The sequence below is a fragment of the Somniosus microcephalus genome, chromosome 27 (assembly GCF_052327205.1).
Source record: "Somniosus microcephalus isolate GS21.2 chromosome 27, FLI_Smic_1.0, whole genome shotgun sequence".
Taxonomy (NCBI): domain Eukaryota; kingdom Metazoa; phylum Chordata; class Chondrichthyes; order Squaliformes; family Somniosidae; genus Somniosus; species Somniosus microcephalus.
Window position 1 is genome coordinate 1730115 of NC_141013.1, and position 21438 is coordinate 1751552.

A 21438-nucleotide genomic window follows, 5' to 3' on the forward strand; every position below is an offset into this window, starting at 1 on the left:
TTTATTAACTTAGAAGGTAACACACAGTGGAGAGGTATCTTCCAGCCAGAGGTCTGCTGTACTGGATGCGAGGCAGGCTGAGCCAGCTTACATAGGGGCCAGGTATGGGCGGAGCCCTACACACAATACATTACAATACAATACAATGGTGAGGAAACGGAACTGAGGTAAGGGAAATGAAACTGAAACTAAACCACAGTCACAGGCAGAGAATACTGTGAGTGATGAATGGCATATTTCATCACAAGGAGGGGAAGGGGGGGCTACAGCACTGTGTGAGGAGGGGAAGGGGGGGCTACAGCACTGTGTGAGGAGGGGAAGGGGGTGCTACAGCACTGTGTGAGGAGGGGAAGGGGGAGCTACAGCACTGTGTGAGGAGGGGAAGGGGGGGCTACAGCACTGTGTGAGGAGGGGAAGGGGGGCTACAGCACTGTGTGAGGAGGGGAAGGGGGTGCTACAGCACTGTGTGAGGAGGGGGAGGGGGCTACAGCACTGTGTGAGGAGGGGGAGGGGGGCTACAGCACTGTGTGAGGAGGGGAAGGGGGGGGCTACAGCACTGTGTGAGGAGGGGAAGGGGGGGGCTACAGCACTGCCTGAGGAGGGGAAGGGGGGGGCTACAGCACTGTGTGAGGAGGGGAAGGGGGGGCTACAGCACTGTGTGAGGAGGGGAAGGGGGGGCTACAGCACTGTGTGAGGAGGGGAAGGGGGGCTACAGCACTGTGTGAGGAGGGGGAGGGGGGCTACAGCACTGTGTGAGGAGGGGAAGGGGGTGCTACAGCACTGTGTGAGGAGGGGAAGGGGGGGCTACAGCACTGTCTGAGGAGGGGAAGGGGGGGCTACAGCACTGTGTGAGGAGGGGAAGGGGGTGCTACAGCACTGCCTGAGGAGGGGAAGGGGGGGCTACAGCACTGTGTGAGGAGGGGAAGGGGGGGCTACAGCACTGTGTGAGGAGGGGAAGGGGGGCTACAGCACTGTGTGAGGAGGGGAAGGGGGGCTACAGCACTGCCTGAGGAGGGGAAGGGGGGGCTACAGCACTGTGTGAGGAGGGGAAGGGGGGCTGCTGTCTTTTGAATGAGATGTTAAACTGAGGCGCCCTAATAGGTGGACATGGAACTATTTGAAGATGAGCAGGAGAGTTCTCTCCGGTGTCCTGGCCAATATTTCTCTCTCAACCAACATCGCTAAAACAGATTATCTGGTCAATATCTCATTGCTGTTTGTGAGACCTTGCTGTGTGCAAATTGGCTGTTGCGTTTCCTACATTTCAACAGTGATTACACTTCAAAAGTCCTTAATTGGTTGTGAAGAGCTTTGGGACTTCCTGAGGCTGTAAAAAGTGCCCTTTTTTTAATGTGAGTTCTTTATTTTTTCTCCGCTCTGATCCATTATTCTCTACATATCCACACTCGTGTCTGTAATTCTCTACGTACACCACTGCCAGATATCTGAGACATATGTTGGTGGTTGTGGTGAGAGTAATCTCGTGATGAGTTGAGTATTACAGAAGCACATGGCACAACCACTCAGTGTAATTGCCCTGAGTGAAATTTCCCCCTAAAACTGATTGATGCCAGTGAAGCAAATGATGTCTGGCGACAACTACTATATGTGATTCGCTTAATCGGTGCCGTGTGATCACAGCCAGGGCACAGTTGCACGTGGCTTTGGTTTTTGAGTGTTGTTTGATCACTTTCAGTTGTTGTCAGTGCAGATGGAGACTTGCTGCTCGACTGCTTCGTGTGAGGTGTTTGCACAAGATGATTAATGACTGTGACGTTAGTGTAGGTTTATCACAGTCTGTAAGTTTATCACTGCCTAGTTGGTTGGGAGTAAATTCCACGTGCAGTGTGTGCGTATGTTTAAAGCTGCTAATAGACAAAGGTTTGACTGCTGCTAGTACTGATCCTGATGGACAGTGAGAATTGCACTGAATATGGAGGCTCCCTCAATGGCTCAGCTGGTTCAGACAGTGAGTAGCTGATTCCCAGTCTGTGCTGTGCTAGCTGTCTCAGGTGGAGTATTATGTTGGACTCAGTAACCTGAGTTAGGGAGGTTACTGCTTCTGTTTGCTCTCTAGCTGTGGTGATGTGCTGGTGTGGGTATTGGGAGAGGACAATGTTGGAAACTGAAATGCTGGAAGCATCTGTGGAGTCATCAGACCAGTTAATGTTTAAAGTGTAGACACTTCACAACTGGAAATGAAGCACAGATGAGCAGCACAAAGGCTTATTCACACTCACTCAGTGCCAGTGTCGGCTGTGGCTCAGTGGGTATCACACTCGCCTCTAAGTCAGAAGGTTGTGGGTCCAAGTCCCACTCCAGGCTGACACTCCAGTGCAGTGCTTTAGAATGAGACGTTAAACAGAGGCCCCGTCTGCTCTCTCAGGTGGACGTAAAAGATCCCATGGCACTATTTCAAAGAAGAGCAGGGGAGTCAACCAACATAACAAAAACAGATTATCTGGTCATTATCACATTGCTGTTTGTGGGACTTTGCTGTGTGCAAATTGGCTGCTGCATTTCCCACATTGCAACAGTGACTCCACTTCAAAAGTAGTTCATTGGCTGTAAAGTGCTTTGAGACGTCCGGTGAAAGGCGCTGTATAAATGCAAGTCTTTCTCCTCTTCCCCCCCCCGCCCTCCTCCTCCCCGCCCCCCCTATCTCCCTCTCCTCCCCTCCCCACAGCTAGGTGGGTGCAGGGATATGTGGATAATATCTACACTGTGGGATTGGAGGTTATGCTTCAGCTGTAACTAGCTCTGGTCAGACCACATCTGGAGTAACTGGTCAGTTCTGGGCCCCGCACCTCAGGAAGGAAATAATGGCCTTCGAGGGGGTGCAGCGTAGATTCACCAGAATAATGTTGGGAGGACTCGTAAAAATCAACATTTCATTGTGCAGTACACACGTCTGCTGCATATATGACAAATAAAAAAAATTGAATTGAAAAAATAATGGGGTTAAGGGGGTTAAATTACGAGGAAAGGTTGCATTGACTAGGCGTGTATTCCCTTGAATATAGAAGATTAAGGGGTGATCTAATTGTGGTGTTTAAGGAAAGGAGTTGATAAGGTTAGATGGAGTGAAACTATTTCCTCTGGTAGAGGAGTCCAGAACAAGGGGGTATAACCTTAAAATTAGAGCTAGGTCGTTCAGGGGTGATGTCAGGAAACACTTCTTCACACACAGGGTAGTGGAAATCTTGAACACTGTCTCCCAAAAGCTGAGAGGCTGGGAGTCAATTGAAAATTTCAAAACTGAGATTGATAGATTTTTGTTAGGCATGTGTATTAGGTGAAGGTGGGTAAATGGAGTTAAGATACAGATCAGCCATGATCTAATTGAATGGTGGAAAAGGCTTGAGGAGCTGAATGGCCTCCCCATGATTGAAGAAAAATGCATCGGGCCTCCTAGGATTGCAGGAGTGTTGGACATTGTCCACTACTGCTTGAATTCAGCAGATTCATTCTCGGTGTCTGTCTGTGCTGACATCTGTTCACTTGACAATACCACTGAACATCCTGTTTTGCCGGTTGTGGTGGAAGCAGCTCTCCCTGTTGCAGAGTTTGCCTGGTGCAGGTCCTCAAAAACCGGATGCACCCAGTGGGCAGGAAGTTGGGCTTAAATGCAGCCTGGCTAAGTAAATACAGTCGGTGGACAGGGCTGAGCTGCAGTTACTGCTCTCCTCTCCAAGAATGAGATTTGAAGCACTCCAAATCTCAGTAATCTCAACGTACAGCCAGGTGCATGGAAAGTGCATGTCGCAGAGACCATGGCCTACAGTATTTATCTGATGGAGTGAGTGACACTCTGCTTTCTGGTTGACTTTTCTTTATACAGATTTGGATTGCTTCACAAAAAATGGAACGGGCTTCGTGTAGCAGAAACCTGCCTGAAGCCCCCACCGGTTCCCCCGCCTGACCTCCCCCTGACTGACTCTTTCCCCTGACTGACTCTTTCCCCCCCCCCCCCCGCCCCAACCCCGCTCCCCCCGCCTGACGATCCCTGTTCGGACTCTCCCCCCGCCTGACGCTTCACCTGCCTGACTCCCCCTTCCCCCTCTCCCTTATCACCCTGGACCTGGGCTGGCTTGGTTTCTCCAGTTCTGTTTTGTTCCTGAGCCTCAGCTTTGTAGTTTACAGACTGGACATTGTCACATACATGTCTATATACAAGAGAGAGAACTCTTATTTATATAGCACCTTTCATGTCCTCGGGAAATCCCAAAGCTCTTCACAGTCAATGAATTGCTTTTGAAATGTAGTCACTGTTGTTTTATAGGTAAACCTGGTAACCAGTTTATGCACGGCAAGGTCCCACAAACCGCAGAGAGATAAATGACCAGTTAATCTGTTGTTAATTGTATTGATGGATAAATGTTGCCTGGGGCACCAGGAGACCTCCCTTGTTGTTTTTTTAAATAATGGGATGGCAGGACTGTCGTATGAGGAGAGATTGGGTCAACTAGGCCTGTATTCACCAGAGTTTAGAAGAATGAGAGGGGATCTCATTGAAACGTATAAAATTCTGTCAGGGCTAGACAGACTGGATGCAGGGAGGATGTTTCCCCAGGCTGGGGGGGTCTAGAACGAGGGGTCACAGTCTCAGGATACGGGGTAGGACATTTAGGACTCAGATGAGGAGAAATTTCTTCACTCAGAGGGTGGTGAACCTGTGGAATTCTCTACCACAGAAGGCTGTGGAGGCTCAGTCATTGAATATATTTAAGAAGGAGATAGATAGATTTCTAGACACAAAAGGCATCAAGGGGTATGGGGAGAGAGCGGGAATATGGTATTGAGATAGAGGATCAGCCATGATCATATTGAATGGCGGAGCAGGCTCGAAGGGCCGAATGGCCAACTCCTGCTCCTATTTTTCTATGTTTCTATAATGCCATGAGATCTTTTGCATTCACCTCTACAGGCAGATGGTTTAACGTCTCATCTGAAGGACAGCACATCCTATAATGCACATCCAAAAGTACTGCACTGGCGTGTCAGCCTGGATTATGGGCAGATATCTGGTCCTGTGCAAGTCATTTAGTGATGGGCATTGCCATAGATTGAATAATGTACTTGAAGTACAAAGGTGCTTTCTAGCCGCCCACCCATTGCCAAGATACCAAGTTCCAGTGTTACAGTAAATTGAGTTTTCTCTGAATATCTGGGCTAGCAAAGGTAAGCGAGGGACTGAATGGAAGATTTCTCCTGTGATTTGGTGGGGAGGGGCAGGCTGAGAACGGGGGCAACGCTGAATATCTCCTCAGATCTGCAGGGATGAGTGATTCTTGCAAACTTTGTTAGTGGGTGGAATAAATTCTGTATTCAGTGGCACATGTTATGGGTGCAATCATTTGTTTTTGGCAGTTAATGGTCAGGTATTCAGCTTAATTTAGGACCACTTGAGTTTATTGTGAGCCAACACCTGTGGGTTTCTGGGTCCAACTCCGTCAGACTCCCAGGCTTCCTGCTCAGGCTAGCTCTGTTTTCCCGTCCAGTACCAGGAGGCTTCCTGCTCCGGCTAGCTCTGGTGGTGCAAATCCCTGTGTTCTGTTTTGACCTTGAGCTCAGCATTTTGACCCTATATCAGGTTTGTTGTCATGGGCATCCCCATCTCCCCTGCACTGTTAAAACCTTAATACATTCCCTCACTAGGGATTGATTTTTCAAATACTCGGCCCACCTCCACCTTTCCTACACTTCAGCTAATCCAGAACTCTATTCACCTCGCACACACAGGCCTGCACACCCATCGCCCCCATCCTTGCCAAGCTACACTGGGTCCCTGTGCCCAGTGAACCCCTCCACTCTGCCCACTCTTCAACAGGATTGCTGCTTGTTCCCTTCTCCTTCTGAGCTTTCAGTATGCTCAACCTTCTGGATTTCTCTTCCCAAAACAGAATTGCCAGGCTACCCTCCTTATCTCCCGTCAACAACCTGCAGAAAACCCCTCTGTCCAGTCATGCCTTCAGCTGTCTTCTCTTCTCTCTAATCTCCCCTACGTCCCTCCTTGGCCTCTCCTTGTTAAAGTTATGTGACCTTCTGTTAACGTGCAAAGCCTTGTATAAATGTAACTTGTTGCTAGTCACTTTGTGGATCTTTCAAAGCACAATGTCTTCTGACTGTTTTGGGTGATTGTGGGTATGATGAAATTAACAACTGCAACCACTAAACAATTTCTTACTGGGCTAAAGCACAGATTGTGGCTTTAATCTGAGTTTAGTTCCGTTTGAGTACGTTGAGTTAGTTTATTGAGGAGTGCTGATAACTTTATTCATTTACACCCTGAGCTTGCTGCACTTCAAGTCAAATTCTGATTTTTTTTAAATTGGGTCAATCATTCACTGAGATCATGTCTGCTTTTTGTAATCTTTTGGCTGGAAGTTAATCTGTAACTCTCAATGGTCACTGACAAAGACCATTAAAGATTGAAATAAATCTGTTTACAGATTTAAAAAGACTTCTTTCCATGAAAGACAAATATTTAATAATTTACAGAAAATGCTGGAGATACTCAGCAGGTCAGGCAGCATCTGTGAAGAGAGAAACAGAGTTAAGGTTTCAGGTCGATGACCTTTCGTCAGAACAGTTCTGACGAAAGGTCATTGACCTGAAACATTAACTCTGTTTCTCTCTTCACAGATGCTGCCTGACCTGCTGAGTATCTCCAGCATTTTCTGTTTTTATTTCAGATTTCCAGCATCTGTAGTATTTTCTTTTTGTATTCAATAATTTAGTCTTGGTGTAAACCGATGTCTTGAAAATTGTACATTAGTTTATATATGGGCAATGTTTTAACCTAGTATTTACAGTTGAGTATATTGGCAGAGTTCTGTATATTTCTGCTGTAGCTTTATATTCTCCAGGGTCAGAGAGGGAATAAGCTTGCATGGGCAAATGGGATGTCTTACTTTTTCAGTGGTATTGGTTTGAGTCACTGTGGGCTTCCATTTTGTGCCTAGGATCAGTGTACACTCCTTCCCTGAACAGGGTCCCTTGTGGGTGGGGTGGGGGGTGGATTTGTGCAAACATCTAGGAAATTGATCCAAAATAAAAGGGTACTTGCCTAATTATAGGTGGTATTGAAACCAGGTTGAGATGCCATTGCTGCACTCCCCTCCCAGGCTCAGCCAATTCCCTTTAAGATCCTTTCAGTTAGTGGAACATTATCCTGTTTGACTGTGTAGTAGTGTAAAACACAGTGACAGGATTCTGTCCTGTCCCTACCCTCTCCAAAAATAACTTAATTACCCTCCCTATTGCCTAGGTTTTGAAGTCTGGTCCCAAAATAGAAAGATGAGGGACCAACATCTGTTTAATTTTTGCAGGTTTTGTAACATGAAGAGCTGTTTTGTGAATTTTTGCCTATTTTCTCTTTTCTCTGCAGGGGGCAGTGACCGAGGTTCAGTTTGGACCAATGAAGATCCATCAGGATCCCATTCAGGTACGAATGATTTAACCCGAGACGCTGAGAAATGAAGTATGGCTCTGAAGTGGAGATCTCGATCAATCCCAAAGCTTTATTTGGAGCAAGGAAGCCTGAAATATTGTGGGTTATAATTTTCAGAATAACTTTGGCATGTACAACAACCTCAGCTTTGAGTGCAAGGTTACATTTAACTGTCTACTGAGGCAAATTAGTTTGAGATAACTGATCACTGTATAGTGTGCACAAGAAGCATTCAGAAATTTCTTCTAGTCTGTATCTGTAAGAATGATACAAGTTGGTTACTGTGATCAACACACTGCAGCTAAAATTGTTTTTGAGGTAAAGGAATATATTGTAACATTCACCCCTTTTTTTTAAAGTGAGGAGTATTTGATTAGATTCATCCCTTTTGTGTTGAAGCATACTGGACAAAGTGGCTTTGTTTTTGTGTTTATTGCAGAGCCTCAGTGTAGTGTATGTACCTTTAAGAGAGAACTACTTTTACAGCTCCTGTATACTGTAGTACCGGCAGTGACCACACCTGTATATAAGCCCTGAGCAGGCATCTGTACTGTTAGTTATTAGACTACCCTCATCCAGTAAACACCTGTTGATTGTTGATCTGCAGTCTCCGTCTATTTATTGAAGAACACCATACCTTAAGATTCACGGATTTAATACTGGCGATGAGGTCGATTCGAACCTACCTGCAACTCTGCATTTCCTCCCAAGGATTCGCTCCTGGAGGACAGTGGAAGAAAGTCGAGGCCAGAAGCGCGGGCGTCGACCACGAGCAACCGCCCAGTCATCCGGCAGAGAGTGAGCATCGCAGGGGAGGCTGTTGAGAGCTGGGCTTGGTTCTCCAGCCACGACGATCCAGCAACAGGCTGGCAACAGGTACAGCGCAGACCTTTCCCGGACAGCGACGGCTGGAGCCGACCGACGGCACAGAAAAGGCCGAGCAGCGTCGACGGGGTAAGAGAGAGGGTAAAGCGCACAGGGCGCAGCCGGGGGTTGAAGACTGAGTGGCGTCGACGGAAAACAAAAAGAGAGAGAGGGTAAAGCACAGCCGGGGTTCAGGACCGAGCGGTGGCAACGAGAGAGGCGCACAGGAAAATGCGCAGCGCGCAGCCAGGGCTCAAAGGCTGAGCAGCGTCCGCGGAGAAGAAGGGAGAGCGCGGGAGACGCCATTTTTGAAGCCGCAGCGGAGAAGAAGGGCGAGTGCGGGAAGAAAGGGAAGCGCGGGAGACGCCATTTTGAGCCGCAGCAGAGAAGAAGGGAGAGCGCGGGAGACGCCATTTTAGCCAGTCTAACCACACCCAGGGATGCCGAAGAGTGGCAGTGTCACAGCGTTTGACAATGAAGTCGAAGATTGGGCGACATATGTGGAACGCATTGAGGTGTACTGCAAGGCGAATAAAGTGCCAGATGCCAGGAAAGCACTGGTTTTGTTGAATTCCATGGGTGCAAAAACGTATGGCTTACTGCGAAACCTAATAACCCCAGAGAAGCCAGTGGATAAGGATTTCGAAAACATAGTGGAAATCCTACAGGACCACTTAAACCCCACACTGCTGCTGATAGCAGAAAGATTTAAGTTTCACAAAAGGAACCAGCATAAAGACAAAAGTAATGCTGAATATTTAAAGGAACTGCGCAAGCTATCGAAACACTGCCAGTTTGGAATGGGACTAGCAGATACGTTCAGGGACAAGTTTGTGTGTGGGCTTCAAAGTGAAGGAACCCAGAAACGGCTTCTATCAGAAAAGGATCTTACGCTGGACAAGGCTTTCAGCATGGCAGTATCACACGAAGCAGCCGCACGGGGCGCTGCAGAGATACAACGGAGACCACAAGAATATGGCACCAATGAAATGTCATATGGAGCAGGAAGTGTTATCGCTGCAGCAGAACAACACACGACCAGAAGGATTGTTGGTTCAAGGACCAAGTGTGCAGACAGTGTGGAAAAGCAGGACACATAGCAAGAGTCTGCAGGTCGGGGAAGAAAACCAGCAGCAAGAAATCTCCACAAGAGAAGTACAAAAAGGTACATAAGGTGACGGAGAGTAGTTCAGACGAACAGAAAAGTGATACAGACTCCGGAAGCAAGGAGCTGGGTTGTCTGAAACTACATAATGTAATCAAAATGGAGGATCACCAGACTATCTGGGTCACGCTCAAGATAGACGGAGTCCAAGTGAAAATGGAATTGGGCACAGGATCAGCCCTAACAGTCATAAACCGAAGGGACTACAAGCGGCTATTCTCACATATACCCTTGAGAGCTACAGAGATTGTCTTGAAGACGTACACGGGGCAAAAAGTCTACCCCAAAGGAAAAATAAGGGTGAACGTGATATACAACGGCCAGGAAATACCAAAAATGGACCTATATGTATTGCCAGATGGAGGACCACCACTACTAGGACGTGAATGGATCCGGAAGATACAATTAGATTGGCATTCCATACAGGCACTGACGGTAGAGGCCAAAATGGATGACGACATCACACCTGGACGACTGTCAAAAATGCTAACTGACGCACAAGAAGTGTTCCAGGAGGGACTCGGAACACTAAAAGGCATAACAGCGACGATTAAAATAGAGGAAAATGCAAGCCCAAAGTTTTTTAAGGCCAGACCGGTGCCTTATGCGATCCGCCCAGCCGTCGAAGCAGAGCTGGAAGGTTTGGAACGTTCAGGAGTACTGTCCGAAGTGGACTGGAGCGAGTGGGCTACACCCATCATTCCTGTAATGAAGAGGTCGTTGAGTAATATGCCTGGGGAACCAAAGAAGGTTCGCATCTGTGGGGACTTTAAGGTGACAGTCAACCCAGTCCTTCACACGGTATAATATCCGCTTCCGCGGATTGAAGATATTTTCGCCTCGCTATCTGGAGGAAAACGCTTCACTAAGATTGATCTGGCCCAGGCGTACCTGCAAATGGAGGTAGAAGAAGCCTCGAAACAATACCTCACGATCAACACTCACAAAGGTCTCTACCAATACAACCGGCTGGTGTTCGGGGTAGCATCGGCTCCGGCTATTTGGGAAAGGGCAATGGATCAAGTCCTGCAAGGGATTCCAGGGACCCAGTGTTATTTGGACGACATCCTGGTCACGGGCGAAAATGACAGTGATCACCTCGCCAACCTGGAGCAGGTGCTCACGAGATTGAAGGAATATGGGCTACGAGCTAATCGCCACAAATGCGAGTTTTTCCAGAAGCAGATCTCGTATTGTGGCCACATTATTGATGAAGAGGGGTTACATAAGTCCCCTGAGAAGATTGAGGCAGTAGTCAAGGCTCCAGCACCGGAAAATGTGTCACAACTGAGGTCGTTCCTCGGGCTGGTGAACTACTACCATAAGTTCTTGCCAAATTTGTCTACAGTATTACACCCACTGAACACCCTACTGCAGACGGGGGTACCATGGAAGTGGAATGACGAATGTAAACGAGCTTTCCAGAAGGGCAAAGAATTGATCACATCAAAAGAGGTGTTGGCCCATTTCAACCCAGCACTACCAATTCGGTTGGCGTGTGATGCATCACCCTATGGTATTGGAGCGGTGCTGTCGCACAAATTTCCAGACGGGTTGGAGAGGCCAGTAGCCTTTGCGTCTCGGTCACTAACCTCAGCCGGGCGCAACTACGCCCAGATTGACAGGGAAGCCCTCAGCCTAGTATGGGGAGTAAAAAAGTTCAACAGTATCTGCACGGGCAGAAGTTCACCTTGCTGACTCACCACCAACCACTTGTCTCCATCTTTAATCCAAAGAAGGGCGTTCCGGTGATGACTGCACAACGGCTACAAAGATGGTCCTTTTTTCTAGGGGCGAACCAATATGAAATAGAGTATAAGGGCACGAAACAGCATGGAAACGCTGATGGGCTATCACGCCTGCCACTGCCTACTGTGGAGGAAGCACCAGCAGTGGACTCTATCGAAATATTTTATTCGTCGATAATTGAACGCTTGCCAGTAACTAACGCGGATATAGAGATGGAGACCCGAAATGATCCGACACTGTCTCGGGTATATGATTTGACGGTGAAGGGATGGCCAACACATGGCGACTCACTGTTGCCAGCATTCTCATCCAGAAGAGAACAGCTGTCAGTATGCCAGGGGACAGTGATGTGTGGATCCCGAGTGGTAATTCCACCCAAGTTATGGGAGAGAGTGCTCAATGAGCTTCACGAAGGCCATCTGGGAGGGGTGAAAGTGAAAAGCCTTGCTAGGGCTTATGTGTGATGGCCGGGAATCGATCAACAAATCGAGGACCTAACAAAGAGCTGCTCAGGATGCCAGAAGGTCCAAAATACACCACCACATGCCCCTCTACACCCATGGGAGTGGCCCTCCTCTCCATGGCAACGGGTGCATATTGATTTTGCTGGTCCATTCATGGACTCAATGTTCTTAATAGCAGTGGATGTGCACTTGAAATGGCCTGAGGTGATCAAAATGTCCTCCACCACTACGGAGAAAACGATTGCAGTCCTACGGACCATATTTGCCAGGAACGGCTTGCCAGAGCAGATTTGCTCTGATAACGGACCACAGTTTGTGTCCGAAGAGTTTCGGAAATTTATGAGAAGGAATGGGGTAAGGCATTACACATCCGCCCCGTATCATCCAGCCACAAATGGATTGGCTGAGAGGTTCGTACAAACCTTTAAAAAGGCAGTAAGGGCCATGTGCGATGACGACATTCCACTGCAGCATAAGGTGGACAATTTCCTGTTAGCCTACAGAAATGCGACACATGCAGTTACCAACCAGACCCCGGCCATGATGTTCTTTAACCGAAGGTTGAGATCTCGTCTGGATTTGCTCAGACCAAATGTGCGAAGGAATGTTGAGAATAAGCAATTCCAGCACATCAATGAGAAGCCGACAAGGAGCTTCAATGTAGGACAACCAGTCTTGGCCCGCGACTACCAACCAGAGAAATGGCAACCCGGAACGATATGCACACGGCAGGGGCCACTAATGTACACAGTGGATGTCGGGGAGAACATTGTGAGATGCCATGTCGACCAGATCCTAGCATCACAGGAACGAGTCAACCCCATGTTTGGCGTACCTGGTGATGAACCCGACATACCGGCAGCATCTACCCCAGAAACAGTAGCATCGGAAGCGGATGAACTAACCGACGACAGGGGGCCAGAATTGCCTCCGCACCAAGAACAAGACACTCAGGAAAGGCGCTACCCAGAAAGGATCAGGAAGCCGCCCCAAAGACTGAATCTATAAATGGACTATTTCAGTTACTGTGCATGTTAAAAGTGTTAACTGTTATTTGAATGTTATGGTACTGTTAATCTAAAAGGGGAGGAATTGTAGTGTATGTACCTTTAAGAGAGAACTACTTTTACAGCTCCTATATACTGTAGTACCGGCAGTGACCACACCTGTATATAATCCCTGAGCAGGCATCTGTACTGTTAGTTATTAGACTACCCTCATCCAGTAAACACCTGTTGATTGTTGATCTGCAGTCTCCATCTATTTATTGAAGAACACCATACCTTAAGATTCACGGATTTAATACTCAGTAAGTTTATTGTGGTTGAGTTGAGCTTCACTTTGAAAGATCGGAGAGCAGGGTGGTTGTGTTGGGGGCAGTGGATGCCCTTGTTGTTTTGCCTGACTTCTCGGCTGGTATTTGTCAGTCGAGGCATCCTACTGAGCGTTGACCTTTCTGTAGTGTGTGCCCGAGTTCTCCCTAAATGTCTTGTCTGTGAAATCCATGAATCAACATCTTTTGGAGGAGTTGGAAGTTTTGCTCTTGTTTTAGCTGGAGTCTCGGGAGGGTACAAGTAAGAAACATAGAAGATAGGAGCAGGAGTAGGCCATTCGGCCCCTCGAGCCTGCTCCGCCATTTAATGAGATCATGGCTGATCATCCAAATTCAGTACCCTGTCCCTGCTTTCTCCCCATATCCCTTGATCCCTTTAGCCTTAAGAAATATATCTAACTCCTTCTTGAATATATTTAATGAATTAGCCTCCACTGCCTTTTGTGGTAGAGAATTCCACAGGTTCACCACTCTTTGGGTGAAGAAATTCCTCCTCATCTCTGTCCTAAATGGCTTACCCCTTATCCTTAGCCTGTGACCCCTGGTTCTGGACTCCCCCACCATCGGGAACATCCTTCCTGCATCTAGCCTGTCTAGTCCTGTTAGAATTTTATAAGTTTCAATGAGATCCCCTCTCATTCTTCTAAACTCTAGCGAATATAAACCCAATCGACCCAATCTCTCCTCATACGTCCCAAAGACCTGAGGAGAGATGAAGGTGGGAGTGTAGCCAAAGTAGACAGCAACAGTATGTCTGGGAATGTTTGATAAACCTGCAACAGGAGATTCCACCACCTTAAATGCAAATATTGGGAAGAACTAAATTAGTAATGAATGCCAGGGAATAGTTTTGTGTCCAACCCAACATAAATTGCAGCATTATATAGACTGGGACCGGAAATACAACGGGAGGGGTTCTGGTTGATCAGAGTGTAAGCGTGGCGATGTGCTTGCCTGAGACCTCTCTGTTGCTGACCCCACTACAGTACATGGAGTCAGAGGGGGTCCTATGTTTTACCAGCCAATGTTGGCACCTATTGCCACAAGAGGCCCATCTAAGGACCCTGCCATAAGAGAGAGGCCAGAAAATCTGGCTTGGGTTGCCTGGATGCAGAGGGGGGAGGGGTGGGGGGAAAAGTCTGGATACCCCCCCAGACCCCACCCTTAGAAACAAAAGGAAATTGCTCCCTGGTACTGCTCCTTATAAGGCAACACAATTTCTCTGCTGGGCTAAGGTCCATGTCACAATTCTCCAGGTAGGCCCAACTTCCTCCGGTATTCCTGGTCTCACCAGATGCACCTAAATCAAGTTCCTCTGAGGGCTCGGGGCACGGGAACTCTAAACCTAGGGAGCCCGCGGCTCCTCTTGCACTAATGACTTTGTTTGGGACGAGTGAAGACTTCCTGAACCTTCCAGATCCCAGCGTGGTCCCCCGAAGCTCCCGAGGGTGTGCAATGCACTTCTCCCCCAGAGCTCCAGCGGGGGTACACGAGTCCCCCCCCCCCCCCCCCACCCGGAGCTCCAGTGGGGGTACACGAGCCCCCCCCCCCCCCCCGGAGCTCCAGCGGAGGTACACAACCAATGCCGCAGATTCTCGGCCCCTCTAACTTCACAGAAATGTTGCAGTAATGTGATTGCTATTTGTTGCTGATAAACAGAAAATTTATTGCTGCAGGCACAACTCGCTTTGAACATTGTCCGATGGCCTCTCAGTCATCACCACTGCCGGGAATTAATGATCTGGGTATTAAATCTTCCTCCTGCTGTATGTACAATAGTCAATGTTCAGTATTGTAAATAATGATGCACCCAGAACTGCAGGCAAGTTGTGCAACTAGTAAATCTCTGTATTGTGCCCCATTTATTCAGCAATTCTATCTAAATGTCTCAAAGCTCTTTAATAAATTTTTTGTAAAATATTTAACAACTAAAAGCTGTTGCTTCTGACTGATGTTTAGCAGCACATTTTAGAAGTTGAACCACTTTTGTGTAAAATATTTAACATTGCTTAGATTAAATAAATGGGCTATGGGGCACAGGATTACCCGTGGGCATTATCTGTGGGTCATACAGAATTTGATCTGAGCATAACCGTTCTTGATAAACTAGTTCTGCTTTTTTCAGGAATTGGTAGTGCCCCTTTGTCTGGTCATGGCCTTATTTTTATACAAGTGTTCAAGATCAGATCACTGTACCTGGGTGAAAACTTACCCACTTGGTTGATTTATCAGGACAGGCTACAAACAACACTTCGTTCAGGTTGTGGTTGTAATTCACATAAAAAGATGAGTTGCACAATTTGAACTCTTATCATGTGAAACTTTTGAAACTGAGAACAGCTAACAACTTAAATGCTTTGTGTCTGGAACGAGCCAGAGGGTTTTCTGCTGTGTTGATCAGGCTTTGAGCAAGGGGTCTTCGTTAAACTAGCATTCACATTGAGCCTGGGTGTGTCCAGCTGTTCAATAATTTTCAGGTGAGAATTCAGGAGTGAGAATTGTTATAACAACAGAAAATGCTGGAAAAACTCAGCAGGTCAGGCAACATCCGTGGAGAGAAATTTGAGTTGACGTTTCGGGTCGAACCCTTCTTCAAAACTGGAAAGAAAAGAAAATAGATCGAAGGCAGGGCTGCGATCGAACAAAAGAAGTAAAAGAAACAAAAGAAGTAAAAGAGACAATAAAAGGTATTCGAAGCTAGACGAGATGGTAATAGGCTGAGATTAGGTGTAAAGTGTACTGGCAGGGCAAGAGATAGCTGCCAGGTGTGAGAGAAACAAAAGGAAAGGGGGGGGGAAGGAGTGGAAAAATTACAAGTAAAAATGTAATAGGGGCCGAGGTTATGATCTGAAATTGTTGAACTCGATATTGAGTCCGGAAGGCTGCAGAGTGCCTAATCGGAAGATGAGGTGCTGTTCCTTGAGTTTACGTTGAGCTTCCGTGGAACAATACAAGAGGCCAAGGACGGTGAGGTCCGAGTGGGAATGGAGTGGTGAATTAAAATGACAGGTGACCGGAAGCTCGGGGTCACCCTTACGGACTGAACGGAGGTGTTCCGCAAAGTGGTCACCCAATCTGCGTTTGGTCTCCCCAATGTAGAGGAGACCACATCGTGAGCAGCGAATACAGTATACTAGATTGCGAGAAGTACAAGTAAATCACTGTTTCACCTGGAAGGGGTGTTTGGGGCCCTGGACAGTGGGAAGGGGGGAGGTATAGGGGCAGGTGTTACATCTCCTCCGCTTGCACGGGAAGGTGCCAGGCAAAGGAGAAGGGCTGTTTGGGTGCTTTGTACAGTCAGATGCAGGGGATCTGTACAGTGTAATTTTTCTAAATCCTTCTGTGTGTTGGGAAACTGCCATAGTCAAACTCATGAAGTTTCTGCCCTTTTACACAGGTTCATTCTGCTGCATTTATATTGGGTTTCGTGGGGTCTTGGTGGCAACAGCATGGCACAGTGAGCGGAAACCTCAGTAAATTCGCCGCTTCACTGATCCCGGCTGTTAGAAGACCCTGATTGGAAATTGTTTGGAGTTGGCACAAAAATGTGAAGTTTCTAAAGCTGTAAGGGGAATATTTCTCATGGGTCTGATTCGGGCAGTTCATCCTGTAAACCTGTCCCATTAGATTTCCTTTCCTCTGCTAAGTGTATTTTTTTAATGTTGAAATACTTGCAGCAAACCCACTCTCCATCTCAGTGGAGCTGCCAGTGACTTCAGATCAGTCAAAGTGCTTCAATGTGAATCTGTCTTTTTTTCCCGCAGGTACTTCTAGTGTTTGCCAAGGAAGATAGCCAGAGTACGGGATTCTGGTGGGCCTGTGACAGGGCAGGGTACAAGTGCAACGTAGCACAGACACCAGAGGCCGCACTGGAATGTTTCTTAGACAACAATCACGAGATCATCATCATAGATCATAGACATTCCACATACTTTGATGCAGAAGCACTATGTCGGTGAGTTGCTGCCCTTGACTGCAGTGTACAGACCATTAACTCATCACTGATTCTGGTCAGTTTCATGTGTACAGATGTTGGTGCCAGCTGTCAGATTCTGCTTCTAACACTTGTACAGTATTAGGTTTCCTACATGTTCCTTTTGAGTATTTGTGTTTAGTCCAAATGTGGTGTTTCTGCCCACTCCGTATCATGTGAGACCCCAACTGGAAGCTACGGAAATAATTACAGGTCTTTGTTATGAGACACGCCTGTCGATTTAAATAATGCAAGAGATAAAAGGAAAATGCAGCAAATGTCAGATATGTACATCAGTCCTTTGGCAAGTGACAAGAGAGAAGACCGTTCATAGCTTTAGACAACTGCCCTTTGAAGTGACATTGGGTCTCTACCCAGAGGTTAACCTGCCCCATTTCTATTCAGATGCTGATGGAACATGTTTCCAGTATTTTCTGTTTTTATTTTTAATGACACAACATTGGAGGCCTGCAGTTAGGTGTCACTAGCACATGACAAATACATATTTACAAACCCTATTCATGGTATTGAACATCATCACCGTACTCTTTACTTCACTCTGAATCATTCTGCACGCTTTACTTCACTCTGAATCATTCTGCACGCTTTACTTCACTCTGAATCATTCTGTTGTGGCAGTTCCACCGGGTGTCCCTTACATATATAATGTACATAATTCACTTTAACCTAACTGTATGTATATTACTTACCTGTTTGGGCCGTTGCCCCTTTAACTTACCTGTTTGGGCCATTGCCCTTTTAAGACGCGACCTAACGCGCAGACGTCACGTCGCGCATCACGTGACGCACGCGCGACGGCTGCCGGCACAGCTCGGCCTACCGCGCCCGTGACTTCGGCCGCATCGGCCAGCTGCAGTGACGGCGCCTCCCGCTCTCGCGACTTCGGCCGCATCGGCCAGCGGCAACGCCGGGTGCCTCTCGCTTCCGCGACTTCGGCCGCAACGGCCAGCCTCAGTGCCAGGTAAACGCGCCGACGTATCGGCGCGGGTCACATGACCGCCCCAAGCGCGGGCGAAAGCGCTGACGGCACGACGCGGTCACGTGATGCCCGAAGCGCGGGAAAACACAGCCAAGCGTGATGACGCCATCACGCTATCCACAGGACTGCGGACTCAGTCCTCGTGGCATCCCCGCTGGGGAAAGACCTACTCTACGGCGCTCCTGCAACCATCTCACTTACCTGCTGTATTTCGTCTGCTTCCTGCATTAAAGAACTTATTTATTGTTCTCCTGAAGTCGAACTCGATTATTTAGTAGGCATTCGTCCAATACCTGCCGAGGTCAACTCGAATTCCTGCAATTGGTGACCTAACGACGTGAGTACGGGAGCTCATCAATTCCTACACTACAATTGGTGACCCCGTATCCGTGAACGATTTTCACGGAAGCAACGCGCAGCCTGAACCTCGTCTTCACAGAAGACGGCCGACGAACAACCGACGAACAGCAACCGATGAACACCAGTTCCTACATTGGCGACCCCGCCTTTGCGAACGTATTCGCAAAGGAAGCGCAGCCTGGAGGTGATCCTGTTTTTCACGGACAAAACGCAGCCGGACCCCAATTTTTGTGAACAATTTTCACAAAAGAAGCACGCCATGGAAGCAGCAGCCGTTCCGCTGTCACTACCGCAATTCAGGGAGAAACAACCGCCCTCGTGCTTTGTAAAGGTAGAAGCCCTGTTCGCCGAGAACATCGATGCGTCGCAGACCACGCACTTGCTTACGGTCTCCGTATTCGACTTTTCTACCGCCACGCGGGTCGTCCGCCTCTACGTCCAACGCAACAGCAAGTATAAATCTCTCCAAGCGCGGGGTACAGCATGTTCGGGCCCACAAGATCGGAGCGCGCCCTGTGGGGATACCACGAGGACTCACCCCCGCGAGCTACGAGGACTCGCTCCTCACGACCCACGAGGGCCCATCCCTCGCGAACCACGAGGACCCATCCATCGTGAAACACGAAGACTCATGCCCTGCCGACGACGCACCAGCCCGTCAGCCTGCTGGTTGTGTTACCTACCACACTTTTCGGCGAGACAAGAAGCGTGCCGCCCTCCCGGCTGTTTTCTCCTATAGCAAGAACAACTACAAGTGTTGCCGCCCTCCAGGCAGAGTTTACACCTACCTAAATTAACAACAACCCGGACCATTGCCGCCCTTTCTCCAGTTTTCTCCTTAACAAACGCAAACATCTACTGACGCTGCAAATATCGAGGACGGGTCCAACGGGCATCTCGCAGCCGCGATCAGCCACGTGAAAGTTGCTGTCCTCACCGATCACTGATCAACGCAGCAACTTTTTACCCTCTGTTGTGTTATCGTCGTAGCACTATGGCACGCACCATTCTGTGCGTTCCAGCCTCCCGAAGGTTTCGCTCACCTGTCGGCGAGTTCTTCTGGATCGCTCGTTTGGCGTTCCTGCAGAGTTCGTCAGAACAAGGACTTGTTTCAACATCAACGGAGGCATCGCCCGCGTCCGCCCAACCTGCCCGTCACTCTGACAAGGCCTGCTGTTTCGCACGTCTCCACGGTCCTTCGCCTGACGGATACGTTTTATTCGCCATGACGTGCGTAAGGATCCACTTACAACCAGCATCTTCAGACCTGGCCAGCCAAGTCGAGACAGCACGCCCGCCGAGACCACTAGCTCGTCAGACCATCTCATCTTTGGACTTTCGTTAAAGCGAATTCTGTGGGGGACGCGTGTGGCGGTTCCACCGGGTGTCCCTTACATATATAATATAATGTACATAATTCACTTTAACCTAACTGTATGTATATTACTTACCTGTTTGGGCCGTTGCCCCTTTAACTTACCTGTTTGGGCCATTGCCCCTTTAAGACACGACCTAATGCGCTGACGTCACGTCGCGCATCACGTGACGCACACGCGACGGCCGCCGGCACAGCTCGGCCTACCGCGCCCGCGACTTCGGCCGCATCGGCCAGCTGTGGTGCCGGCGCCTCCCGCTCTCGCGACTTAGGCCGCATCGGCCAGCGGCAGCGCTGGGTGCCTCTCGCTCCTGCGACTTCGGCCGCGACGGCCAGCCTCAGTGCCGGGTAAACGCACCAGTCACATGACCGCCCCAAGCGCGGGCGAACGCGCTGACGTCACGATGCGGTCACGTGATGCCCGAAGCGCGGGAAAACAGCCAAGCGTGATGACGTCATCACGCTATCCACAGGACTGCGGACTCAGTCCTTGTGCCATCCCCGCTGGGGAAAGACCTACTCTACGGCGCTCCTGCAACCATCTCACTTACCTGCTGTATTTCGTCTGCTTCCTGCATTAAAGAACTTATTTATTGTTCTCCTGAAGTCGAACTCGATTATTTAGTAGGCATTCGTCCAATACCTGCTGAGGTCAACTCGAATTCCTACACTGTACTCTTTACTTCACTCTGAATCATTCTGCACTCTTTACTTCACGCCGAATCATTCTGCACTCTTTACTTCACTCTGAATCATTCTGCACTCTTTACTTCACTCCGAATCATTCTGTACTCTTTACTTCACTCTGAATCATTCTGGACTCTTTACTTCACTCTGAATCATTCTGTACTGTTTACTTCACTCCGAATCATTCTGCACTCTTTACTTCACTCTGAATCATTCTGTACTCTTTACTTCACTCTGAATCATTCTGGACTCTTTACTTCACTCCGAATCATTCTGCACTCTTTACTTCACTCTGAATCATTCTGTACTCTTTACTTCACTCTGAATCATTCTGCACTCTTTACTTCACTCCGAATCATTCTGCACTCTTTACTTCACTCTGAATCATTCTGTACTCTTTACTTCACTCTGAATCATTCTGCACTCTTTACTTCACTCTGAATCATTCTGTACTCTTTACTTCACTCTGAATCATTCTGTACCCTTTACTTCACTCTGAATCATTCTGGACTCTTTACTTCACTCTGAATCATTCTGTACTCTTTACTTCACTCTGAATCATTCTGTACTCTTTACTTCACTCTGAATCATTCTGTACCCTTTACTTCACTCTGAATCATTCTGCACTCTTTACTTCACTCTGAATCATTCTGTACTCTTTACTTCACTCTGAATCATTCTGTACTCTTTACTTCACTCTGAATCATTCTGCACTCTTTACTTCACTCTGAATCATTCTGGACTCTTTACTTCACTCTGAATCATTCTGTACTCTTTACTTCACTCTGAATCATTCTGTACTCTTTACTTCACTCTGAATCATTCTGTACCCTTTACTTCACTGTGAATCATTCTGCACTCTTTACTTCACTCTGAATCATTCTGTACTCTTTACTTCACTCTGAATCATTCTGTACTCTTTACTTCACTCTGAATCATTCTGTACCCTTTACTTCACTCTGAATCATTCTGCACTCTTTACTTCACTCTGAATCATTCTGTACTCTTTACTTCA

General features: G+C 47.9%; 1 protein-coding gene across 2 annotated transcripts in view; it reads left to right on the plus strand.

Annotated features, from left to right (window-relative positions):
• The window catches only part of pde8a (phosphodiesterase 8A), a 204699-nt gene that overhangs the window by 88332 nt on the left and 94929 nt on the right, over positions 1-21438 (plus strand). For both annotated transcript variants that reach the window (XM_085968311.1, XM_085968312.1), the window contains exons 2-3: positions 7391-7447; positions 16793-16983. In XM_085968311.1, coding sequence (XP_085824437.1) covers positions 7391-7447; positions 16793-16983 — 248 coding nt within the window. The remainder of the gene's footprint in view (positions 1-7390; positions 7448-16792; positions 16984-21438) is intronic.